The 27,084-nt window shown below is 43.1% G+C and overlaps 1 protein-coding gene across 3 annotated transcripts; it reads left to right on the forward strand.

The window, feature by feature from the left end:
- PRICKLE3 (prickle planar cell polarity protein 3) lies at positions 1–27,084 on the forward strand. 3 transcript variants are annotated; one of them, XM_081321815.1, is made up of 9 exons: positions 1–155; positions 5,727–5,812; positions 7,578–7,761; positions 10,028–10,141; positions 16,015–16,152; positions 21,535–21,738; positions 23,122–23,308; positions 24,881–25,396; positions 25,513–27,084. In XM_081321815.1, exons 1-9 carry the CDS (start codon positions 114–116, stop codon positions 26,154–26,156), a joined length of 2,115 nt encoding a protein of 704 aa, XP_081177941.1. In that variant the 5' UTR covers positions 1–113; the 3' UTR covers positions 26,157–27,084. The 3 variants fall into 3 exon arrangements, with proteins under 3 accessions (XP_081177941.1, XP_081177942.1, XP_081177940.1); XM_081321816.1 differs by lacking the exon at positions 5,727–5,812 and having other exon boundaries at positions 22–155; XM_081321814.1 differs by lacking the exon at positions 1–155 and having other exon boundaries at positions 5,329–5,812.

Raw genomic sequence — 27,084 nt, forward strand, 5'->3', positions numbered from 1 at the left:
CTTGGGGAAGGGAAAGGCAGCCACAGCCGTAGCAGCGCCCGGGCGGCTCACCTATTTCCAGGTTTTCCCTCCCCCTCTTGCGCCCGGGCGCTGAAGACGGCGGGATCGGGGCCATGTTCCAGCGCGGATCGCGGCGCCGACGATCCACCCGAGCCGTGAGTCCCCTGTCAAGGGGAGAGAAGGGATCAGGGATGGGAATCGGACCGAAGCAAGCGCCAGCCAGCCTCCGTGGAGGCAGCCGCGGCCCATTCGGAGTTCGAGGGAGGGAGGGAGAGAGGGAGAGAGGGAGGTCGGTCGGTCGGAGGAAGAGATCAGAAACGGCACGAGGCGCTGTAATGGGTGGGCGGGGAGAAGAGGCGGCGGGGCTGGTCCCAGCAGGGTGTAATTAACTTAATTCCCTTTCCCCAAAGGAGACGCCATGGGGCGGCGGGGTGGGGGGGAGCTCAGGTCTGTGTTGTACAGCTACCGGACGGACTTTCTCACACCAAGCTTTCCAGGGAATCCTCCGGATAAAAGGGAATTTCTCTTCCCCCCCCAACGCTCCCCGGAGGATGAATGAAAGTGCTCGGGGGGGGGGGCGCTGGATTACAGGGCCAAAAGAGGGCAGGAGCCCAACACCGTGGAAGCAGCTCTTAGGGATGCTGCCACGAAGAATGCTAGGACTGGGAGCAATCTTGGCTCTCTCCGGCTTCTGTTATTTCCCCAGAGATGCCCCAGGCCCTTGGAGAGAGGAGCAAGAGAATTTCAGCCACCCACCACATCCTAACAAGAGAAGGCGCTGCTGAGTCTGGAGCCTAGAAAGGTGTCCCCCTAAAGTGGGTGATGCCAATTGCGTTAAAGCACTGACAATACAGCAAAACAGACGCTGTATCGCAGGAGGGTCACCAAAAGGGAATAAAATGCCAGTTTTTCCAAAGGCAGTTGCCATTATCTCTGGCTGTGCTTTGGAGGCCCATTGTCTTAGCAGGATGTTTTGTAAATCCCAGGTAGGCGGTGTGAAATAGATGGTTGGGGATGCCTGTTGGGTTATAGGTGGTGGTGGTTTTTTTGCAAAAAGCGTAATCATCTATTCTCAGGAGTTTTGTCAACATACACCTGAATCAACATAGAACCTATCATGGAAATCACAGTCCAAAACATCTGGAAGGTTGTCGGCTATTTGTAAAATCTTTCTTCTGCTCTTAAACCTAACCATATTAATTAAACATGCTTTGTTTCAGGGGGTTGAAGGGGGTGGGGAGGAGGAATGGGGGGGGAATGCCACAATTCATCAACATGTGGAGGGCCGTAGCATTCCTTATCTCCTGCTTTGAGATTCTGAATTGGACTGACTTAATAAATTAAAAACAAATCTGCAGACTGTAGAAATTCTTAAGGAAAAGGTGGATGATACAAGCATGAAGTTTGTTCACACGAAGATGGTTATGCATTCTTTCTCTGTAAACGGTCCCTGCATATCTCTAATCTTTACACCTGTGGGCAATACCCAAAAGTGTGCAGTTGCTCATACCGCTAATATCCATATGCTAAGTTCATTAATAAGAGCATATGGAGTCTTTCAGTGAGATTTTTTATCTTGAAGGTGGAAGGTTTTCATAAAATGCCTTCTTGGACAGGCACCGAGGAGCCCAAAGTTTAAGCCCACTCTCAGCTATAGAAGTTCCTTGGTGATTTGAGATAGTCATTCTGTCTCTGTCCAACTTGCTCACAGAACTGGGAGGAAAAATGGGAGGAGGGAGCATGATGTGCACCACCTTGGCTCTGAAGGAAATGTGGGATAGGAATTTAATACATGAATCACAAGCAACAAAAATGCTGCATCTGGGTCCTGGCTGGAGGAGCAAATACCATTAATTTTGGTATTTGTAGGAGGCACAATAAAAGGATAGGGAGAGGCAACTTAACAGTGTAATAACATGTCTAAATTGTTATGAGAGATATTTTAGCTTCCGCTCAATGAGGACCTAGGAGTTAAGCCAAAGGCTTCGTGAAAGAGGTGGGGTTTGAAAGAAGGAGAGGCAGTAACAGGTGTTCGCAGAGGCACTTTCAGGCATAAGGGGAGGCAAATGAGCATGGTCCAAGATGAATAAGAAAGCAGGTAACTTTTTAATAGCTTAGAGTGGTTAGTTGACAGCATGAAGATCTTTGCTGGAGAGAGCTTTCAAGCTAAGATTCAGGAGTTTGTGCCAGATGGTGAAGGGCAATGGCCTTTATAGGCTAACTTCTGGTGTGTGATGCAAGTTCTGGTGGCTCACAACTGTCTTTCAGCATCTTGCTTTCATTCCTTATCCTTTGCATGTTTTGCTTGGGTGGTTGTCTCGCTCTGCTGAATGGTTAGATGCTCCAGTGGAGAAAATCCTATAATTGGAGACTCTTGTTTGAGCTTATTGTAGGCACTTGACCTGAGAGTGAGTCAAGAGTCATTTGATGTGTGGGCTGATATGAGGGGGGTCTAGACAGATATTTCTGGACTTTGCCACTTTTGCTTCTTTCTGGTGGTGAATGGAGATAAAATGGTTAATTCTCTCTCTGCCCTGAGTTCCCTCGTCTAGGACAATCCAAGTTAAGTCCATACTTCTTGTTTTGTCTTGAGGACTGGGGACACAGTAGGTGCTGGGGGCAGCTGAACAAAAATGGTGAGCATCTGTGAAGTTATGCATATGTAGACAGCATTTTCTCTCTGTCATTCCTCTCTCTTGCATTATTTTTCTCTCCTTTACTGAAGTTTCAGTCTGAGTTTTGGAGCAATGCCTTGGAAGTGGGTAAGACCAAATTTTAGGGTGTAATAGGGGTGGGGAAATACAAATGGTGTAGGTAAGAAAGAAAGGCTGTGAGTGAGCAATGCTTTTGTAGAGCTCCGAGCCAATTTTCTGAAAAGCTGTAATTGAGATTTCTATATATCCAAATCCTTAGTGGGTATTTTGCCTTTTCTCCGAACACAGAGTTTTTGGGTTGTGTTGGGCTATTATGGAGATTATAGAAACAGAGTTATGTGGTAGAATAAAAAGGAATCACATAATGCAGGATCCCCAGTCTGGAAGGCAGAGGGGGGAGGTAAAGGTTTCATATTATGTCTGCCCTGGCAGATTTATCAAAGCTTCATCTGATGAACTATATCCTTCCCCCTTGAAATCCCTTCTAAGCTGCAAGCTGGGTAGATATCAGTTAACAGATGTGAGGGGAAAGGAATTATGTTGCTTAGGGATTGCAAGCACTCTAACACAATAGTTGCCCATTCTGTTGAAAAATTGTGGCTGCTGTTGGAGTTTGCTTTTCTTTATAGAAAGTGCAAATATGTGAGCATTGAAGACATTTATTTTTAAGAATCTAAGAACAAAAGTTGAGAGTTGTTTCCCTTTGTCCTCTGATGAAATTAACAACAACTATATAAGGGGCTTTGAGACATGGGCAGAATACTTATCATTCTGAGGGGTACATTCCTCTGTTCAGAACAGGAAAATATAGTTTTTCCCCCCAAAAAAATCCTTATGGCAGCTTACTGTCAGAATATTTTTTTTAAAAAAATTATGTATGTTTAAATGTTTATCGCTTTCTTTCCTTCAATTTGGGCAACCGGGAGGGTGAATGTTAGCCAGGTAGAGATCCCAGTTTACAGGTCTCCTTTCAATTATTATTAAAACTGGTAAGATATACACCGCCATTCTACAGATAGGTAAGAAAAGCACAAGATGAAGCTCCAGTAGTGAGTTAAACTAATAATTTGAGGCTTCAAGGGGAAATGGATGGTGGATGGATCAGGAATCACCTCCCCCCCCTGCCCCTTTCCTCTTAATTTCACCATTTCTGCCATTCTCTTGGCCTAAGGGTGCGAGTAGGGAATAAACTACTCGAAACCCCTTTTCCCTGCCCAGTTCAGGCGGGGCTTCATTGAAGTTTGCCTGGGGGGGGAGGGAAGTGGGAGCGGCTCCCGGCACCTTCTCCCTCTCCCTTCCGAGTCTTTTCCCCCTTCATTCATCGCGCGTTGGCGTGATGAAATCCGTACACGAATAAAGGAGCCAAGATGGACGGAAAGTACCCAAAAGATCGTCCGGGGAAAAAAAAAAAACTCCCATTCTGCTCTATGCAGTTTCGCAGCTGATGAAGCTCTCTCTCCTCCTCCCTCGCGCACCCGCTCCGGGCTCCTGTCCTCCCCGGCCCCGCGCCAAAACTTTCCCAAGGCGCCTTTTGCTGTCGACTTTTCTCAGTCACCTGTAGTGGCAGAAAGCCAACGTCTGGCCTTTTCCTGCCTCGCTGAATACACAGAGCAGGTCGCGGCCTGCGGGCTGCGTTTTCCCCACAATTCCCTGCTAGTTGCTTATTACGGCTTCCTTAGGGTGCCCTTTTCTAGGCCTGTGCAGGAACAGAGTTTTACCCTCAAAGCTCCTTGATGAGCAGTGTCACTGGCTGCCCACAGCTGGCATGGAGGAATAGACATGGACACACACACACAAACAAACAAACAAACACCATTTTCTCAACAGCACTGGTTGGTAGTGACAAGGCAAGAGGAGAGGAGTGTGGGGGGGGGCTGCGTTTGAACCAGTCTTGATTCCTGGTGAATGTCTAAACAGGTTCTTGCAGTTTTCTTGGTAAGGCTTTTTTTGTTTTGTTTGAAATGGATTGCTTTTGCTGGCTTCCAGCGGGACTGGGCCAAGGCCTCAAGAGCCCTTATAAAAAAAAATCCTCCCTGCTTCAAACAGAGCCTGGCCAGAGGTTTTGAAAGCTGGCTTCAGGCCTTCCCTGTTCCTTTTCTGTAAAGTGAGTTTTGGAAATAGGATTCTCCATTTCTAGACCCAAATCCAGTTCTATCTCCAGGTATAGTATAGGTCAGGGGTAGGCAACCTCGGCTCTTTTATGACTCATGGACTTCAACTCCCAGAATTCCTGAGTCAGCTATGCTGACTCAAGAATTCTGGGAGTTGAAGTCCATGAGTCATAAAAGAGCCGAGGTTGCCTACCCCTGGTATAGGTGGTCCTGGACTTAACGACCACAATTGACCCCCAAATTTCCATTGCTAAGCCAGACAGTAGTTAAGTGAATGTTGCCCCGTTTTACAACCTTTCTTGCCGCAGTTGTTAAGTGAATCACTGCAGTTAAGTTACTAACCGTGAATCTGGCTTCCCCATTGACTTTGGTTGGCAGAAGGTTGCAAAAGATATCACATGACCTTGGGACACCAGCCACCATAAATATATGTCAGTTGTCAAGTGTCCGAATTTTGATCATGTGACCATGGGGGGGGGATGCTACAAATGGTTGCAGCTGTGAAAAATGGTCATAAGTCAGTGCTGCTGTAACTTCAGCCACTGAATGGTTGTAAATTGGGGACTACCTGTGCATGTTCTGTAGTAAAAGCCTACCTAAAAATATAGACAATTCATTTTAAGTGGGAATTGGTGAATAATGTGATTGGGAACCTGGTGGGACTTTTAGGTTGATCCCATTGATGCATCCCCCATCTGTGGATAGAGACAACTGGAATGGTTGGGGTCGGGGAGCATCAATAGATGGCCCCTGGTTGGGTAGATACTGAAAAGTGGGCCTCGGTCAAACTGGTCTTGTGGAGGATTCCTGCTGGTGAATGTATACTGATCATGCTGGCAGGTGGAACGTTGCAGTTAAATAGGAACTGTAGGGTGGAGCCATACTGGGAACGTTGGGAATTGTGACATGGATGCTGTTGCAGTTTCGGTGGTTGATTTCTTGCCTCTCTGTCTCATATCAGCTGCCTGAGTTGGAGGACCCTGACCGGGGCCAACCGTGTCAGGCGTGTGGGGAGCAGTGCCCAGGCTTCCTAGTGCATGGATGGAGGTAGGAGAATGTATTGTCCCTCCTTTGCTCCACCAAGTCCCCCCTCCATGCTCCAAATGGCTTTTCCATGTGTTGTTTGCATTCACTGTTTTAAGGGTCACCCAGCCTTCCTAAATCTGGCATCAGGTTTCAGTATTCTCGGCTGACATGGTCAGTCATGGAATATGTAGTCCTAACACATTGGAAGGCACTCAGTTGAAGAGGTCTGATTTTAGCTGCTTGTAAAAACCCCTTTTCTCTCATCTTGAAGCCCATTTTTAACTTGCACAACACACATTACACCTTTCTGTAATTGAAACCCTTACTTAAAAGGTTAGACTGTAGCCTCCATCATCCCATATATTTGCTAACCTAGTTTATCTGGAGGAGAGCAGGCTTGGGAAGATTGTTAAGGAATACCACATATTGCTGCACATGCAGTCAGAAGGGACTTCTGAATAAATATGCTTAGGGCTGCTTGATATGCCTCCCCCCTTTAATTCATTCTGACATCTGCCTTTTGTGCTTATATTATTTGCAGTCTTCTTATTGTTTTATTTGTTTTTAAGTGTTTTGTATTTGAGTCCGGGGAAGAGGGATTAGACTGATAAAAACCATAAGATCCTGCAGATGTGTTGTGATGCTATCAAAATAGAATTTTGGATAAATGAATTAAAACATTGTCTCAGCCCTGCATCTTTTGTTCTCCAGTTGTTATAGTGGCATGCTTTTTTTTAGCATTCATATATAGCTTTCATTTGTTTCTCATTGCCCTTTTCACATTCATCTCATCTTTCTCTTCCAATCATAACTTTTCTGGATTCAATTATTCTTTCTTTTTTTTTGAAACACTGAAGAGTTTCTTTTCTGAATAAAAATCTGCACGAGAGCAGAACAACTGTGCAGTTGAGGAACATTTTTATTCTGTCTCCCTCCATTATTCACTGTACATCCCCTTCTTCAAGTCTCCATGTTGCAGCATGAGTTGTTCCTCTGCATTTCTATACTCATCTGAATTATCTTGTTTCACCACTGGTTGCCTCCCCCCACCCCCCTGCTTCTGTCACCCAGGCTGTGGGAAGTGAAGCTTGAGAATTGCTTCACCAATCACCAACTGTATTATATACTCTCTATTGAACTGGTGATAACCTCATTGTGAAGATTGAGCACAGGCTGTTGCACTCTGCCTATTGTTAGAAAGTTTGGGGAACTGGAGGGATCCTTATTTGTAGTCAGAGTGCAAATAAACATAATCTATACAAAAAACCATTACGTTTTTCAGTTGTAGAAATGTGTATTGTATATAAGCTACTTTCAGAATTCAGTTTAAGAGATGGGATAGCAGTAGCAATAATAATAAAACATAAGAACTTGGTATTGGTTTAGAAAAGCTTAGTGCGTTTTTTTTAAAAAAATCAGCTATCTACCTTAGTATATTTTGGGTTCGTTTCATTTTTAGATTACTCACACTATCTTGTTTTCCACCTTATAACTGGTTGAATGTGACCTTGTGGTTTGCCAGCTAGTTATTAAGTTAATCATTTCTGGGTCTGTAATTAAGAATGAATGTATCTAAGTAGAGGTTGATGGGACCAATTTAATAATTGGTCGGGGTCCAGTCTGAGGGTATATAGGTAAAGTTTTGAGGAACTATGCTTAATAATGAGATTTTTTAAAAAAAAACACTTTGGCAGGTAACAGAATTCTGTGAGGTCTTTTGTTTCTTGCAGCTTCTCTTGGATCTTCCAAGGCTTAGGTCACTATAAGCATTTTCCTTCCTGTGTAGGAAGATCTGCCAACACTGCAAGTGTCCCCGGGAAGAGCATGCGGTACGCATGGTCCCTGTCGACTTGGAAAGGATGATGTGCCGCCTGATTTCTGACTTCCAGCGTCACTCCATCTCGGATGATGATTCTGGCTGTGCTTCGGAGGAATATGCTTGGGTTCCTCCAGGACTCAAGCCTGAACAGGTGATGCTGATGGTTCCATCTTCTGAGAATCTACCTAACCTGCAGCAAGGCAGGAGAAGGTTACATACATTTTTGGTGCAATCTGTTTTTAGCTCCCCCCCCCCCCCGTGTCATTTAGTTAGCCCCTGAGTTTAGTTCCAGTTGAGTTCTCCTGGCTTTTTCCAAGGATTTCTGGGAGCTGGTGTTTTGGGGAGTGTTCTGAGCATTTTTACACATTTCCTGGCTTGTTAGTTTTGCTTGAACTACTTGAACCTCTTTTGCTTTGCTTTGCTTTCTTTGAAAGAAGTGGAGGAAGAAAGACAGCAAATAATTGGAGATTTGTGCAAGGGGCAAAAATGAGAAGACAGAAATGGTGTGTTTTGGGGAGGCCTTACTACTGAATCCTTCTGAGCCTTACTTGCTATACACCCTTAGGCGTGAAGGATTCAGTAGTAAGGCCTCTCCAAAACACACCATTTCAGTTATTTGCTGATGATGATAATAACTTTTAAATGGCTGTGTCACAAACTGCTCTCATACTGTTGTGTTATTAACTTTTCTTAGTATAAAACTGGAGGCTTCAAGAAGTGACTGGACAGCCACTTGTCTGGAATGGTATACGATCTCTTGCTTGAGCAGGGGGTTGGACTAGAAGACCTCCAAGGTCCCTTCCAATCCTGTTATTCCATTCTTCTAAAAGTGGGAAGGAAAGAGTTCAGTAAGAGTTCAGCAAGAGTAGTTGGATTAACTGATCTAATTTCTGGGTAGCAAGGTTTTGAGTCTCACTGAAATCTTCATGCAGGGGTACTCATGGTTTTTTTTAAGATAAGTTATGTGGCTGTACTGATGCTAACCTTGATAAAATAGGGTGATTTTCCAAAGAAGAAGGCAGGAAGTTTAAATAGGATAGAATTAATTTAATTATAAAGCAGTAACTACCTTTTTGGGTGTACATGTGTGTATTATGTCACCTAATCATTCCAGTAAAGCCAGACTGCTTATAATCTGATTAGTGTACTCTTGTTTTAAACTGATTAAAGAGAATCGTTTATAGTACTTTCTGCTGTTTCTTATCAGATTTTTCATTATAGAAAGTATTTACCCTTTTTAGACTGAAGATTATCCAGAGAATTCTGTAGGGCCAGTTTATTAGATCGCAAGAAAGTGTTTTTTTTTTAAAGAATCCACTGAGCTGAGAGTTGAATCTGGGAATAATATTTATTTATTTGTTTGTTGAATTTATAGTAGCGATGTTGTGGAAGACTATTTTAACTGAGTGCAGCTGAATGGATTTCGCTGTTGTCTTGAGGGTTCGTTTGGATAGTACTTATTAAAACAGAAATCTCCTGCCTTCCACCCATCGTGCCGAATTTAAATTGCAAAATGGAAATTTTGTGTTATATGTGTGTGTTTGTGTCTCTGGTTTATTATTATGGATAGAGGAGATTCTGTGTTAAATTCAATAGTCAGATTGGGACACCTTTATCTTTGAATGATATAATAGGAAGGAAGCTTGATTTTGTAGCAAACGGAAGGGTTTTATTGCTTGCTGTTCCTCAGGGATGAAATCTTTTGATTGGTGGGGGACTCAGTTTCCTGCTTCAGAGGGCACAAGGGCTGCACTGTGGGTTGAGCTGAGAACACTTGTGTTAACTTAAGCCTGTTTTAAGGCCAAATATATCTCAGAACACCCAGGAAAAGTGCTGATTTTGGGCAGTCATGGCTGGAAAAGTTGCAGGAACTGTAAAAGGGGGAGGGATCAGGCCCCACTGAATCACAGGTTGCCCATCATCTGAGGGTGTTTGCGGTGAGGGTTATTTCATGTTTTTCCTCCGCACTGCTACTTGAGCCTCTGATATCTGGTAAACCTGGGAATTTGAACTTGGAACATTGTACAAACCAAACATGCCACCTGCCCCTGAGCTAATGGCCCTGATCTTGCATCCCATTCTTACGGAAAGAACAATTTGGATAGCTATGGAGCCCCTATCTTGAAAAAGACATCTGATGTTTATAATAACGTATTTGCAGGGGACGCTTTTGCTTCTAGAGGATTACTGCATATGCTCAGGGCATGACCGGTCAGCATTTTGACACCTAACTGGGATGACCTAACTTGTTTGAGGGATTTAGTTTTGTGGGGGCTTCTTGGGAGATCTGTAGAGAAGATGGAGAAGCTTTTTGCTAGACCGACTGAGCACTGGGTGCAACCACTGTGCGCTTTGTCCTTGGCTCTCTTCTTTAGTTTCCTCCTTCAAAATTTATAAATGGTGCTTTTTACCCTCAGGTCTATCAGTTCTTCAGCTGCCTCCCAGAAGACAAAGTTCCCTACGTCAACAGCCCTGGAGAACGGTACCGCATTCGTCAGCTGTTGCACCAGCTTCCACCTCATGACAGTGAGGTGAGGAGGGATTATTATTGAATAGGAAGGAAAGGTGGGGTGGGGTGATGCAACTAAGAGATGATTTCCTACAGAAAGTTGTTTTGTTAAGAGTTCTGTACTTGATATGTGTGGCCGGATGCAAACTGATTAAAGCTGCCCGAGAGAAGGCACCTCTGATAGACCTCTGCGATGCAAAAGTTCAGGAGTCTTCCATTGATTGTGTGGAAGCAAGAACTTCAGCAGGAATGATCTTTTCTTGCAAAAACTGACAGATGCAGGAATACTGTCCTCTGTTGCTAGTGTGCTGGTTAAGTGGAATGAGACAACTGGCCACGGGACAATCGAACGATTCAATTTAATTATTTAAAATAAAATAAAAATATTTTAATTTTTGCCATTCACATTTCATTTTGTCGCTACTTTGGCATCCTTCCTTTAATGATTCTATTCCACCATTTCTTTGATATCACTGTAATTCCTGTCCCACAGTGAATTGTCCTGTAGCAAGTTGTGGTGAGTTGGCCGTGGCGAATTGTCATAGAGCCCTGCTTGAGACGTTGGACTAGGAATTGGAAGTTCATCTCTGTTCATGAAACCCATGGATGACTTTGCTCAATTGCTGTCTCTGCTTAGACTACAAATGGCCCTGTAATACTGTGAAAAGGGGGCCATGTTAATGGTGGTCTCCAATCAATAGATTTTCCTGTTAGTAGGGAAAAAGCTTCAGACGCTTTCCTCAATTCTTTGGCTTCTTCCTTCTTTTACTGTTTTTAAACTGCTTTTGGAAACATAGCCTGAGAGCATTTGGTACCCATTTTTCCTACTGCTTTATTGCTGCACTGAAGTGTTGTTGTTTTTTAAAGTAGATAAGCAGGGTAGAATTATTTTTTAATTGTGTTTTGGAGAGAGGTATGCACAAACTTAAAGGGACGCGGTGGCTCAGTGGGTTAGGACGCTGAGCTTGTCGATCAGAAGGTCGGCAGTTTGGCGGGTCGAATCCCGAGTGCCGCATAGCAGAGTGAGCGCCCGTTACTCGTCCCAGCTTCTGCCAACCTAGCAGTTCGAAAGCACGTAAAAATGCAAGTAGAAAAATAGGGACCACTACGGTGGGAAGGTAACAGCATTCTGTGCGCCTTTGGTGTCTAGTCATGCTGTCCACATGACCACGGAGACGTCCTCGGACAAGCGCTGACTCTTCGGCTTTGAAACGGAGATGAGCACCAGCCCCTAGAGTCGGAAACGACTAGCACGCATGTGCGGGGGAACCTTTACCTTTACTATGCACAAACCTACGTATCCATCATTCTGTCTCTTTCAGGTTGACCAAATGATTATGCAAAGTACCAAATGGGAATAAGACAGTAAACAAAGCAATAGCTAAATTTAGTTTATACTACTAATATAATTAAGTATATATCTCCATACCTTTCTGTCCTTCCTTTCACGATGTCCAAGGTACTTTTTCATATCTTGCTTTCTTTCTCCCTCTAAATTTCTCATTTCTCACCTCTTGAGGATCTTATCGACTTCATCTAACCATGATTTTCTCGGTCTTCCTTCAACTCATTCGCTCTTCCTTCATATATTTGTTTGCAAGGTGATTGAAAATGTTTTCAGAAGTATTCAGCGTTCCTCATTTAGGATAGCTTTGTTATTTCTAAGGCTGCAATTTTTCCTTCTGAATCAGTATGGCAATTTTGTTGACAGTACAGAAATTTTATTATAGTAGCCTTCCCAACCCAACCCAGGAGTGGGTTGCTGAGAGCACTGTAGCCAGCATTTGCAATCTGCATTAGTTTCCCATGACTTTTAGGATAACTTCTCCAGGCTAGTTTTGATTGCTCCATCTCATAAAAGTTTGGAGCTTCACAAATGGCCTTCTACTTGCTCTCTTCCACTTGCGTTGTGTTTACTGTGAACCTCCAACTTTGAGTTCCAGTGTCTACATGAGTTGTAGTTTAGATAGATTTCCACTTGTTTTTTTTAGAAAACTTTTACAAAATCTTTTCTAATTATCTCAAGGATTCTGTTTGGGAAGAGTTGGCTTATATTTGCACCATCCTCTTTTTTTTAAAAAAAATATTTATTTTGTGGCTTCTTAAAAAAGTATGTATTATTGGTATTAACAGAGATAATAAATGTGTGCCATAAAATGGATAAGCAGCCCAAAGCCAGAATTTAAGCTTTACTACACAAGGGAATTGATTCCATTTCCCCTCTAGTGGCTTCAGATTACCCCCAAGTAACCGATGTTGTATTGGTGGTATGAATATGTGGGTGTTCTCAGTTACAAAATGTGAATAGTAAAAGCCCTAAGTCTTGGGTTTTCCATGATTGTTCTACTATAATGAATAAGTGTTTCAGATAATATGGTGGACTCATATTTTCGTGAACTAGAGACAAGGACTGGTTTTCTACTGCTTCGTCCTTTTCTATCTCATTGTCATTGAAAGCCCTTATCGTTTCTTCTCAATGTTGGGGTGTGAGGTGGGGAAAACTGAAGCCAATCTAGCGATGCTATAAGTAAGAATATAGTAACAAAAAAGAAAATATATAAAGTAACTTCCCAACTTGATCACAAATATAAGCAATTATAATAACTTATCAGCTTCTCTTAAAATACATCAAATGATCTTTTCTTTCCATATCCCATCTCTTATCTATAAACAGATCCATAAAGCATCCTCAGTTCAGTTCTACTGTCAGCAAAAGTCCAGTAAGGTTACCAGGAATGACATATCTATTTTAACTTTGAACCAAGTAAACCAACTTTAGATACCTTCCTTTTATTTTACTTTTAACAATTATAATGGTTAGTCCCTTCAAATCATGCCATAAATTTGATTATGTTTCAGTTTTTCTTTGTCCCTTCTCACAAAATTCTTCAGAACATTAACAAGTCTCTTTTGCAAATCAAATATAGGAAAATTATCTGGGTCACTTTCTTAGTTTGTTGTTTGTTTATTCCTTTTAAATATTAAGACATCAGCCAGTTTCTTTTATATACACATTGTATGCATCTTTTTACCATTTCAGTCTTGATCTTGTCAGGTAGAACTTGTTCCTCTTCCATAACATTTTTAAACACAGTTTATCTATAGAGGCAGATGCTATTAAAATTAACTTTTGGGTCCTTTGTTCAAAAACATTCTTGATATATTCAATGTTAAAATATCTTGTTGCATTCTGTGTTTGTATATTGAATTGATGTGTTCTTCTCCTTTAACTTAATCATTAATTCCCTCTAATTCCCTCCAGTGTGCAATTTTACCTGGACCCTTAATCTGTTGCTTTTGAAAATCAAAATTTTAATCACTCCTTTGCTGTTTCTTCAAAAAACGTTAAGTTCTTAAATTCATAGTTAAAAGTTCTTTTGCAAAGATTGAAGGAAATTCACTCAGTGCTATCAAACCTGTTGATTTAAAGGTTTCTAAAGCAGTTCAGAAGCAATTTCTGAAAGTGATTAGAAAAGGAGGTATGCAAACTTAGTGCTCTTTCAAAGGTGCTGACTGCAGTTTGAGAAAGGAGCAGCTGCCTGGAGCACTTGTGGGCAATTTCAAATCTTCTTGTCCAGAGAGGAATTATTGAAAAACGTTTACTCGCTGGATTTTCATTCCACTGCGGTCTTCAGCTATTTTCTGAAGAGCCTTCTTCCGAACACTGTTATGTCCTCTGGAAATTGTTTTCTAGTCCTGCCACCTTTACAGTAGATCCCAATCCACCTTCCACAAGCTTCTACCAATCATCAGTTTAGAAAAGGAATGTGCTTGCAGAGTCCTGGTCGTTCTTGGTGCGTGCACACAATGGTAAGTTTAAAGGGTTATAAAGATTGCCCCCTCTGAATCAGAAAGGAATTTCCTCAAGATCAATCTTGTGTATTTTGCTAGATTAGTTTCTTTGCCTTTTCACCTGCTGGGTTGTCAGTCACCGGCAGTTATCAGTTCTGAAGGCCATTTACACAATCCTGTTCTCTGTTTGCAGTCTAAATAATTGGGCTTAATCTACCACAGGTGGCAGGACCAACGATCACCAAAAAAAGGCATTCATAATTATTCTTGAAATTTGTGATGCTCATTAGGCTAGCAGTGCAAAACATTATTCTATATATGTATTTTCAAAATATCTCAGCAGGAGGTACTATACTGATGCCATGATTATGATAACTTGAATGAGGTTGGTATTGTTATTTATCATGGCTATTCTGCTTTTGGTGTATGTAAAGGAATGGGGAAGTTCCACTGAAGCACGTCCCCCAACAAATCTCTGGAGTTTCCATTATGTTTTGATCAATGATTTCAATAAGAATTAGAAACCTGATGTTTTTTTTAAATTAAAAGCATTAGAATGCTGCACTTTATTCTAAGTTTTCTGCACTTCGAAGGGGTTGCCGATTGAAAGGTCCAAACATCGTTCCCAATAATAACCCTAACTGGGAGAAATGAAATAGAGAAAGTCTGCACCCTTTAAAAGAAGAGATTGGGTGATTAATTGTCTGGGGCCCTTTACACGGAAGGAGGCTTGAAGTATCTCCTGTACTTAGGTGAATCACCTTTTTTTTTTACCAGAGGTAGCAAAACTAATTAGTTAAAATATAATCCCAAGATCTATTTCAGGTTTCCTTCCAGTTATCGGACTGTTGACAAATGGACAAAAGGCAGTGAAGAAAAGTATGTTCACATAGAATGCAGTGACGAAAGGGTGTGGGAGTACTGATTATTCAAATAAACTTCTGTCCTCAGGCATCTCAGAATTTTGGGGGAAAAAAACACCTGGTAGAGGTTGCCAGTTTCAAACCATAAACAGATGAAGGATTTCTGTGCTAAATCTCTTTTCTCCACCCTCTCTAGCTTTCAGGGAGCTAAATTAATCATTAGGCTCAGCGCTTCCTTGAGAAGGGGCCCTCTTTGATGTCGTTTTTCTGATCAACCTCCAGAGTCCCAGGACTGTATGAGTTCTCCCTGGAAATTCCTTACCTCCTGGGGAGTAGGAATTGATTTGTTTACACAAGGTCAGCAAGCTAATGGTTTTCCCATACTTGCGGGCAGCCTCTATTCTCAGTTATAGACCCGATGTAAAAATATAAAGTTTTTCCTGGGCAAGGTTTAATTGATCTCTTTTGTCTTCTGGCCTACCAGATCCCTGGGGCCTGAAAGGGCAGCCTGGTGCTGCCTGATCCCATGATTTGTGGCTGTTCAGTTGCTACCCTGACCTGAGCTGCTTTCACTTGCTGGAACTGGTCATTTGCCAGCAGTGAATCTGTTCCTTTGGTTGTCTGCCTTGTACAGATCAACGGCTGTAAAATCTTTTTTTTTTCTGCTGAGGTCTTCATTCTCTCAGAAGGAGTCTCTTCGGGGCTGAATGCTCGCAATGAGTTGAAGGGGTTACCTATTTTTTTTCCTGTTTCTTGGGCATCCCCTTTATATCATCCTCTCTTTCTCTCATCTCTCTGTTTTCTCTTTTCTTTGCTACAGATGTCTTTAACCAAAGATCTGTATAACATTATGCTAATCCTGTTGTCTTTCTTGCCCTGATCTGAAGACTGGTGTTGTCTAACTTGGCCTAGTAAATGGATGGTTCTCCATTTCAACTGGGGCCTAGTTAGCCATCCAGATGTGGATGGACTGCAGTTACCATCATGCTTCAGAACTGACTGTTGGCCAGACATAAGAAGAATGGGAGTTCACCAGTAAGGGGAATGCTGGGATCCCAATAAGTATTCATCGGCCAGCTACCTCACTTTGTAATTTTATTCCAGGTTTTTTTCCGTTTTGAGAGCAGGGCCTACTGAGTGTTCCTGGAATGGAAAGCCTGCCCCAGAGTTATCAGCACAAAAAAAAAAAAATCTTGACCTTTCTTGAACGTCTTGCCTTCCTTTTCAAATCTTGATCCAGGCTCAGTACTGCAGCTCCCTGGAGGAGGAGGAGGCAAAAGAGTTGAAATTATTCTCACAGCAGCGCAAGCGAGAGAACCTTGGCCGAGGAACGGTCCGACTCTTTCCTGTCACCATTACCGGAGCCATCTGTGAACAGGTGTGGGGCCTCGTTTTGTATCCTTATCAATGTAAAACTGTTTGAGAAGAATGATTTTTTTTAAAAAAAAAGTTCTTGAGAGAAATAATTTGACTCAAGCTAGACTTTTGGCAGCAGGGCTTTGAAATTCTGTTTTAGGCCCAGCACCTAAAAAAAATAGCAAGCGATTGGGGGATGAGGGAGGAGAGAAAAAAAGAAATGAAAAACAAGAGCCTACCGTTTCTCTCCCACATCTCGTCTCTTCCACCATATTTCCCAATATGCTAAGCCTCAGAGGAAAAGACGTCACTTCCCCTTCCAAATTTTAGCCTCCTTCCTCACTTTCAGGTATTTAGATGTGTTCAGAGGCATATTCTCAAAACAGACTTTCCTCCAAATATCTAATGTGATAAAGTTCAGATTAAAACCATAGTAAAAAAAAACATTGTTGACTGAACACAGCTTCTTCAGTCTTTTATGCTGCAAGTAGCGTTAACTGATTAAATCAGAAGCAGAACTTTCTGGCTGATTCCAGAATACTTCTGTGCTTCCCGTTCCTGGTGGTTCTCAGAGCACCGTGCGTCGGAAGGCCTTCTGTTCATCGTCCACTTTTTGCTGTTATTGTGGGTTTCATCCATGCAGGATTTGGGGAACAAACTGTCATGTCGTGCTAATGGACTTACGATGACTGCAGGAGTTGGCATTGAGGGCAGCGGCTAAAAGCACGCCTGAAAAGCATCCTAGTTCTCTCTCTAGTGTTGCCGTTTGCCGGTTTGCTCCTTTTTCTTCCATTTGAGGGGGGCGGGGGGAAAGAGAGTGGAACCATTTTTTTTAATCCCATTTATATCCCGCCCTTCTCCGAAGACTCAGGGCGGCTTACAATTTAAAGCACAAATCAATGTGCTTAGCAGTAGCCTTCATTCTATGTATACGCCTGCTTATCTTTCGGGGGGCTCCCAGCGGCATTATTACAAAGTCAGCTTAATTGCCCCCAACAATCTGGGTCCTCATTTTACCTACCTCGGAAGGATGGAAGGCTGAGTCAACCCTGAGCCTGGTGGGACTCGAACCTGCACTAATTGCAGGCAGCTGGTGTTACTTAAGGAGGCATTAGCCCACTGCTCCACCAAGGCTCATTTTTGTTTGGTTCCTCAGTGGAATTCTAAGTCAAAGAAACCGCCTATTGCTGTAGGAAGGGTTACTAGAGGAAAGAGGACTGACTCTCTGCAGGTGTCTGTAGAACAGGCTTCCAGGGTTCAAAGACTGTAATTTACAGGGAAGGATTGCATTGTACATCTTTCCCTTTAATAAGCACTATTCTTTATCATGCCACTTAAGAGTTGATAATAAAATAAAAGAGGCTGAAGCAGCTTCCTTGACTCGCTACTTGTATTTGGGGATTAGTGATACTGGCCCCAAGATACACAGGAGTCTCTACATGAAAGCACCACTAGCCGCTTCATTTTCCTAGAAGGCTCAGGTGCTTCACAGAGTTTCACTTAGAGACTCCTGAATATTGTAAGCTAATAAAAGTGTAAACCACCCTCTTTTATTATCAGCTCTTAAGTTGCATGAAAAAGAATTGTGTGCTTATTAAAGGGAAAGATGTACAATGCAATCCTTCCCTGTAAATTACAGTCTTTGAACCCTGCAGGCCTGTTCCTTTATTTCAGAAGTATCTTATCTAGTGTTCGTATTTATTTATAAAAATTTATTGGCCGCCCATCTTGCCACAAGTGTAAGATGAGCTATTAGGTGTAGCGTCTGCCTTTGATAGAATCAAGTGGTAAGGATTTTCCTGGACTTTCGTCTTCAGGCAGAGGGTGGTTTGGGGTATTTTAAAACATGATTTATATATAAAAGATCCCAAGGCTCATTTTGTAAATCCAAGTGGAAAGTGAATAGGGAGAGCAGGGCTGGGAGAAGCCACTGGCTAAGATCAGATGCTTCCTTGGACGAACAACAGTTTCTGCTCTTTTGAATTTTGCACATTGCACTGAGCTACAGGGTGGTCTGATTTTGGCTTAGTGTGACATACAAACCCAATATGCATAAAGTGGACACTTTTGTTCTTGTTTCTTTTTTGCTTACCAAAAAGTTTTTGTCTGCTGTGAATTCTGTAATCACAACAAGGACATCTTTGAATGTCCATTCTCCATGCTTTTTTTTGTGTGTGTGCCTTTGAGTCAGTGTTGACTTCTGGTGACTGCTAGACAAATCCCTGCGGTTTTCTTGGCAAGAAAACTGGAAGTGTCGCCTCTGACCACGAGATGAGCAGCATATAAATTTAATAAATTATAAAAATAAAAATAATAAATGGTTTGCCCTTGTCTGCTTCCTGGCCCTGAGAGAGTCCAAGGTCATCCACATGGCTTTGTGCCTAAGGCAGGACTGGAACTTATAATTTCCCGGTTTCTAACTCGATGCCTCAATCGTTACACCAAAATGTCTCTCTACATGCTATACCTTTGCAATATTCACATAACTGAGTTAATATTTATGAAAGTGAATTAATGATTAAGAAAAGTTCAGAAATCTGCCTGTGCAAATGTATCTGCTGCTGGGCAAAAATTATTTGGGCATGAGATTTTATCATTCGTGGTGGGCAAAAAAGGGAACAAGATCTTACTTTTATTTTGAAGAAAAAGGCAGCCACAGGACATTAACCTGGAACAAATTCTGTGTTGAATTCTGCTCTGCTGAAAGACCACTCTTCTTCCTGACTCTTTTCAGTAGGCAGCACTTCTGACTGCAAATGGCAACTGCCAGGGGGTGATTTTCAATAGCAAATCAATTTACAGCCATGGGTCACTTTAAAACATATTTGGAAAAGGAGTGTAATGTAGTGTAGTGTAGTGTAGTGTAGTGTAGTGTACATAGTATAATACAGTGCAATGTAATTACAATACAATACAATACAATATTAAAGGGACGCGGTGGCTCAGTGGGTTAGGACGCTGAGCTTGTCGATCAGAAGGTCGGCAGTTTGGCAGGTCGAATCCCGAGTGCCGCGTAGCAGAGTGAGCGCCTGTTACTCGTCCCAGCTTCTGCCAACCTAGCAGTTCGAAAGCACATAAAAATGCAAGTAGAAAAATAGGGACCACTACGGTGGGAAGGTAACAGCGTTCCGTGCGCCTTTGGCGTCTAGTCATGCCGGCCACATGACCACAGAGACGTCCTCGGACAAGCGCTGGCTCTTTGGCTTTGAAATGGAGATGAGCACCGGCCCCTAGAGTCGGAAACGACTAGCACGCATGTGCGGGGGAACCTTTACCTTTATCTTACAATACAATATATAATATAATCTGTTTGGTCTTGTGAACAGAATACTTCTCAATGTGGTAGTCGATACAGGCAAACATTGAGTTATACCTATATTATAAGCATGCACATGGTAGACAGTGGCAAGGTTTCCATGACTCCTTGGACTACACTAAAACGGGTGGATAGTTTTGGTTCAGTGGGTGTAGAAATCCAGCCATTGCTTTACTGTAATAAATGAGCACCATTGCTATCAATGCTGAGCCATAAACAAGGTTAATTTGTGTAGTTAGTTTGTTTACCCAAGTATTAAGATTTAGCATATTCACAGGTTAAGCATAGAACACTATAGGTTGACAAAAATCTAAAGAAAACTCTACAACTTGCTCTGTTCTAAGTTGTCAGTTTTCACTGAGTGAATGATTTTAGAAAAATAAAAACCTGCAAAAAATAAATATGAGAGTAAAGAGCAGCACTCTGAATTAAATTCCAGGACCTGATTTCAGACTGAAAGCAGTGTTTGGATAAGTTTAAAAGTGTGAAGGCTTCAATCTGTTGACTACTCTAGATTCAATCAATCAGAATAGAGCTGGAGGGGATATGGGAGGTCTTCTAGTCCAACCCTTCTGCTCAAGCAGAAGGCCAAAGGGTTATTTCAAGTATCAGGTCAGGATCTGATTTTGAGAGAACATGGACTGCCAAGGCAGGGTGTAGCCAGCTGGAAAATTCTTGAAGGGCACACATCTTAAAGTTGCTAAGATTGAGAGAAACACTGGTGGTAGCCAGAAAAAGAAATACACTGGTGGATCAAGTCTGCCCTCTAGTGGTTCATTGGCTTCCATTAGGGCAGTGTTTTTCAACCTTTTTTGGGCAAAGGCACACTTGTTTCATGAAAAAAATCACGAGGCACTCCACCATTAGAAAATGTTAAAAAATTTAACTCTGTGCCTATATTGACTATATATAAAGTAATTCTCTTGAATAGGAATCAAATAAACACAAAGAAAGTATTTTATAATTACTTTTCAATTTTTCCCACGGCACACCAGGCAACATCTCGCGGCACACTAGTGTGCCGCGGAACAGTGGTTGAAAAACACTGCATTAGGGTATAGCTCTTAAGACAGTTAAAAGAAAGAACCTGCCCATCTATTGTTTCTAAATGATTCCATTTACCTTGCCTTAAATTCACCTACATTTTAAATTTGTATTCAATTTAAAATATTTTTTATTTTTTTATTTTTTTTTATTTTAATTCCATTTATATCCCGCCCTTCTCTGAAGACTCAGAGCGGCTTACAAGCTTAGCAGTAGCCTTCATTCTATGTATATGCCTGCTTATTAGGGCTTTCACACACCCCCAAGCGGCATTATTACAAAGTCAGCTTAATTGCCCCCAACAATCTGGGTCCTCATTTTACCTACCTCGGAAGGATGGAAGGCTGAGTCAACCTTGAGCCTGGTAGGATGCGAACCTGCACTAATTGCAGGCAGCTGGTGTTACTTAAGGAGGCATTAGCCCACTGCTCCACCAAATATACATATATTTCTGGACAAATTAAACATAGGAGCAGCCACAGCAAATGTTCAGAATATGCTTATTTGCCTTGTTAAATTACAACTGTGAAATTTGGAAAATGACATTTCTCAGTTGTATTCTTTATTCAGTTGCTTATAAGATCTCAGAAGCTTTCAGTGAGTTAAGAAGAGCTCCTGTGATAAAATGTTTTCAAGTAGAATGAAATGTCAGAGATCACCAGCATCTTTGGAATTCCCTTCAACCAGATTAATTTTTTTTTCTTAGTATACTAATGTGGTTAGAGTGCTTGGAAAATATGTCACCCGCAGAGAACGGCTAACTTAAGGGCAGGAAGCCTGGATGCCTGAAGCAAATACGTGTGACAGAAATATGGTCTCGCTGTGGGGAAAAGAAAAAAACAACACAGGAGACTCTCTGGTGTGCCCCTAACATTTGTAAACTGGAAACATTCCTCACCTAAAGGAGTTCTGGAAGCTGAATCCATTGAATGGTGATGAAATGTTTGCAACCAAATTGCCAAGCTTGAAGCTCAAAACAACAGCCCTGAATCCATTTTGTGTTTGCTTTTCAAAGATTTTGACTTGTACTTCTTTTCTTGGCAGTGTGGAAAACAGATTTGTGGAGGGGACATTGCTGTTTTTGCCAGTCGAGCTGGGCATGGTGCCTGCTGGCACCCTCAGTGCTTTGTTTGTACCACGTGTCGGGAGCTCCTCGTTGACCTGATCTACTTCTACCAGGAGGGCAAAATCTACTGTGGGCGCCACCATGCCGAGCGCCTCAAGCCGCGCTGCGAAGCTTGTGATGAGGTGAGAAGGTCCAGCCAGACTCTTAAGTGGAGCAGCCGGGAGCCTATGGAAGCCTTTCCAGAATGGGAAATGGGGAAGTTGAGCAGTTGGGATCATTTGTGTTAGTTGAGAATATACACCAGGGGTCTTCAAACCAGGCCCTTTTATGACTTGTGGACTTCAACTCCCAGAATTCCTCAGCCAACGTGCCTGGCTGAAGAATTCTGGGACTTGAAGTACACAAGTCATAAAAGGGCCTGGTTTGAAGACTCCTGATATACATGCATGCTTTAAAGCTGTGTTTTTTTTCAATCACAGCGACTTTCAGATCTGTGGACTTAAAACTCTCGGAAACTTTCCACATGTCTTAAAGTTGCTGAGATTGAAAACACTTCTTTAAAGTGAACTGTCCAAATGTTACTGTTGTGTGTTTTTTTTAGTTTATCTGTGGTTTGTTTAAAGGTGCAAACTCACCTCAGGTAATATATAATGATAGGTATTTTACAATTAGCCATAATTTAAAACCATGACTTGAAGTTGGTTCTTCACCTATTTTAACCACGATTGTCCTTTGTGTTGGAACTTGTCCTGCTTTCTTTATTTTTATCCTCTACCCAAATTTCATGCCAGTCGATAGCAGTATCGTGCAAAAGAAATTAAGAACTTTCTCTTAAAGACTAAAAAGAACATCACTCCTCTGGATAATCTAGCCTTCCTCATCCCCAACCCACTACATTTTTTCTGGCAATAGTTCTTCTTTTCTTCTGCCCCTTTCTTCTGGAGCAACTGGTAAATGTGAAGATCTGTCTTTCATGTGGCAAACCATATATTTGTCCTATCGGAGTGTAGCAAATTACCCACCTCACAAAGTCAAAGCACACTCCCAGCATAAAAGTGCATAGCTATCCTCATCCTTCCCTCCCTCCCTCCCGTCTGTCTGTCTGTCTATCTATCTGTGTCTGTCTGTCTGTCTGTCTGTCTGTCTATCTATCTATCTATCTATCTATCTATCTATCTATCTATCTATCTATCTATCTATCTATCTATCTACCTACCTACCTACCTACCTACCTACCTACCTACCTACCTACCTACCTACCTATCTATCTATCTATCTATCTATCTATCTATCTATCTATCTATCTATCTATCTATCTATCTATCTATCATCTATCTATCTAATGCATTTACATGGCCATCCATCTCACAATAACGTGACTTAGGCAGCTTGTAATAAAAACAATAAATTATGCTCAGAAAGTTCCAAGGGTACTTGTGAAAGGTTGTAACATTTGGTGTGTGATGAAGATGGGAACAAATGTTAGTACTCCTAATCTTTATTCTCCCCCACCCCCACCCCAATGGTCGTCTCCTTGGACTCATCTCCCTGCTTTCCCGGAACAGATCATCTTTGCAGATGAGTGCACAGAAGCCGAAGGCCGTCACTGGCACATGCGCCATTTCTGCTGCTTTGAGTGTGAGGAAGCCCTGGGTGGGCAACGATACATCATGCGCCAACGTCGCCCCTATTGCTGCCATTGTTATGAGAGCCTCTATGCAGAATACTGCGATGCATGCGGGGAGCACATTGGTAAGACAGCCTGGTGCCTGGAGAATGGGAGGGATGGTTTCTACCAGCATTTCTTAATGTGTGGTCCTAGCACCCCTGGGGGTCCCCTAGGATGCTCTCAGGGATTGGCAAAGTCAACTTTATTTGCCAGCCTATGTTGAAAAATAATATTCAAGTAGTTCTCGACTGACAACAGTTCATTTAGTAACCGTTTAAAGTTATAAGAGCACTGAAAAAAGTTCCTTATGATCATTTTTCACAAGACCATTGCAGCATCCCCACGGTCACATGAACAAAATTCAGACGTTTGGCAACTGACACATATTTATGATGGTTGCAGTATCCCGGGATCCCACGATCCCCTTTTGCGACCTTCTAACAAGCAAAGCCAGTGGGGAAGCCAGATTCACTGAAAGGTTTTAAAATGGGACAAAATTTACTTAATAACTGTTTTACTTAGCAAAAGAAATTTGGGCTCAATTGTGGTTGTAAGTCGAGGACCATCTGTAGTATTAAAATCCCATCAAACAACTATGAGAAGCAGTAGTGGCAGTGAATGCATCCATTTTAATTTTTAATACGATAAATATTGATAAGGTTATCATATGGTGAGTTATCCATTGGTGAGTAATCATATAAGCAAAAGCTCTTTTGGGGTCCTCCATAATTTTTAAAAGTAGTAAGGGATCCGGAAGAAAAAAGTTTCAGAAACGTTGGGTTATTAGGCAAGGTAAGGCTCCTGCAATCTTCTGAAAGCCCACATTTTCTTCTTGAAGATTTGTTTGAATTCCCAGCCCTGAAGCAGTGATGAAGTTATGAAGATACATTTATGATCAGTACCAAAAGTGAAACCATTGGTTGCCTCCAGAATCCCATATCCCACCAATATAATATGTTGTGTGAATCATTCTGGTTTATATGCCATGCGTCATGGTTCAGCGCTGTATGAGAAACCAGGAAAATACTTCTTTAACAAAACACATTGTAACATGTTGTGTAAAGCTTGAACGTTTATTGCTTGTTTATAGCAACTGGAGATTCCACAGTGTGGAGGCTTTCCTGCAAGTCCTGCTTAGTGGCATCCAAAAATACAATCAGGGATGTGGTGTAATATGAATGAACTCATGTATTTGGGCATTAGTTATTCATTTTTCCGACAAATGATTTGGGATTTATTTCATTTTTGTTTGCAAGAATAATAGACAGGACTGGATCCAAGTAGGAGGACATGGAGCGGAGCTATTCTTCCATTGTTGGTTTTCTAACAAGGTTGCAAAGATATCTGATTGCTGCTTCCTAAGTGAATCTGAGTGCTCAGTGTTGGCTTTGGCAGGGCTTTAAATGAGGCAAGATAAAGCTTTTTCCAGAACAAGGCTTCAGTGCCAGGTCTCCAACCTTTGGACTAGAGAATGCTTTTTATCATTTAAAAAAAAAGCAGCTGCTTCATCCTCTTTGCAAAATCTAGAAATAGGAGGATGCGTTTTTTGTAGATGGGATGGATCGCCTTCGTTGGCAAGACCGTCCAGCTTTTGTGGGTTTCGAAACAAAGTGCGTAAACCCATCCAATGGTTTGGCCTTGTTTCTTCCTTGCAGGTATTGACCAGGGTCAGATGACCTATGAGGGCCAGCACTGGCACGCCACCGATGCCTGTTTCAGCTGCTCCCGTTGCCAGCAACCCCTCCTGGGGAAGCCTTTCCTGCCCAAGCAGGGTCAGATCTTCTGTTCCCGGGCCTGCAGCCTCGGTGAAGACCCCAACGGCTCGGATTCCTGTGACTCTGCCTTGCAAAGCACCCGTCCTCAGGATGCTCGGAGGACTAGCTGGCAGCAACGCCGAGTTCAGTCTCAGGGCACGTCACCCTCCTCCATCACCCGCTCCGTTTCCTTTGCGGGGAAGACGGTACCGTCGGATTCTACCCCAAGGGCCCGAAGGAGCTGGAGTGGGGCGCCTGGGGATGAGGAAGAGGAGCTGCCCACAGAAATGGAAGAGCTCTCCGATCCAGACAGCAATGGTTCCGGCTATGGCCAGAGTTGTGAGGAGCCAGTGGAACGGGCTTCCCGGGGAACGTCGACTTGCCTGCCCCCGGCCACTGACCAGGAGCCAGGAACAGGTGAGGCAGAGCTAAGTGGAACAAGAATGCTACGGAGGTGCAGGGCTAGTTGGGGAAGGCTTCTAGCTTTGAGACATAGCCCCATCCCCGCCACTAACCATCTGGTTTCTCCTCAGGGACCGAGCTCCAGCCGCGTTTCCAGCGCACCTCCCCCTTGCGTCACTCTATGCCGGAGCTGGGGATGTCCTCTTCCAAAACTTCTGACTGGAGCAGCAGTTCCACTTCCAAAATTCAAGCCTCTGCCCGGCCACGGCTCAGCGAGGGCAGAGAGCCCGGGACTTTTGCCCGGGGAGGAGTACCCCGGGTTAGCTTCCGGGAACCCTTAATCTCGGGAGAGCCCAGCACCCCTTCCCCTGAGCAAGCCTCCTTGGAGACCTCTGTGCTGCAGAAGCGGGGGGCCACCCGGGGCCACCCTCGCTCCACTTCAGATAACTCCCTCAACCTGGGGAGCCAGGACTGGAGGCCAAGGAAGGGGAGGGGGGAAAGGAAGGGAGCCAACCTGTCCTATTCAGCTTCAGAGAGTGCTTTTCCTGCCTGGCACCGGCGCTACCCTCCCAGGGGATGGGACTTCAGCTCCTCTGAGTCCTCCGATTCATCCTCGGAGGAAGAAGGCTACTTTCTAGGGGAGCCCATACCCCTGCCACCCCATTTGCGTGGTGGAGTCAGTTCCCCAGAGGTCACGCCACCCAGTGAATCAGCTCGCAAAAGGCAGCGCCGAAGACTGCGTGTGGTCCGGGACAAGAACTGTGTGGTGGCTTGAGCGGTCCTGGCTTTGGCTATTGCAGTCCAGCTGTAATCGGGCTTGTCTGAATGGCGAAATGTTGATCGTTCTCTCTGAGGGCCTCTGTAGCCGCTGGCCATTGTTTCTTCCTCCTTGGCCCGTGCCTCTTTTGCCAGGGATTCTCCTCAGAAAGTGACCTCTTCATCGTGACCGCTGTTTCCGTTGAAACCTTTCCTCAGGGAGATTTGAGCGGTTGGGTTTTTTTTTCTCCCTCACGCTGACCTCTGATCTCTAGACGTGACCCCCCCCCCCTCGTGTGAAGAAATCTGGAAGTGTCTCTGTGGTGTTCTTTGAACTGTGGTAGTTTATTTTCCATGGTGGCCTTTTGACCTCTCAACTGTGACCTCCTGAACTGTAGCTTTAACTTTGTCCTCTTGAAAGTTCAAGTCCTGTAAACCTCTGCACTGTACCCCGTGAGCGAGCTTCGAGCAGCAGCAGCAGCAATTTACCTGGGAACCCTTGCACTTCTATTTTGACCTTTTTACTGTGACCTTTGAATATTTGCACCATTCCTGGGTGACCCTTTTGGCCCTTGATCCAGGTTGCTATTACTAATATAAGTCTCTAGCAAGATAGCAGTTTCAAACTTTGGGATTTCCTTCCTTTGGTAGCAAGGTGTCTGGTGGTGATAAGCGTGTGGTTGTGTGTGTACACTGAGTGAGGCTGAACTGTTCCCTTGCTCTCCACGCTAGAAGTGGAACATGGGCAGAAGATGTCTTCTAGGGGGTAAACCCCTCAATATATCTTCCTAATCATACTGGACCTGTGATTTCCCCCACCCCCCCAGTCTAGTCTCTCTGCACTGTGTGCATTTCTAAAGTTTGCAGTTTTTTTAAAAAGGTTTTTTTTAGTAATTAAGAGTTTTAATTTAAATGAAATTGAAATAAACTTCATGGAAAAAACCCCA

This window comes from Vipera berus, assembly GCF_964194415.1.
Source record: "Vipera berus genome assembly, chromosome: 2".
In the NCBI taxonomy this organism is placed as follows: Eukaryota; Metazoa; Chordata; class Lepidosauria; order Squamata; family Viperidae; genus Vipera; species Vipera berus.

What these genes read in the sequence shown, in the direction of transcription:
- PRICKLE3 (XM_081321814.1), top strand. Translation starts at nt 5,676, where the DNA reads ATGCTGTTGCAGTTTCGGTGGTTGATTTCTTGCCTCTCTGTCTCATAT. An exon ending in GCTGCGAAGCTTGTGATGAG is followed by an intron (nt 21,739 to 23,121) that starts GTGAGAAGGTCC and finishes TTCCCGGAACAG; the next exon opens with ATCATCTTTGCAGATGAGTG. An exon ending in TGCATGCGGGGAGCACATTG is followed by an intron (nt 23,309 to 24,880) that starts GTAAGACAGCCT and finishes TCTTCCTTGCAG; the next exon opens with GTATTGACCAGGGTCAGATG.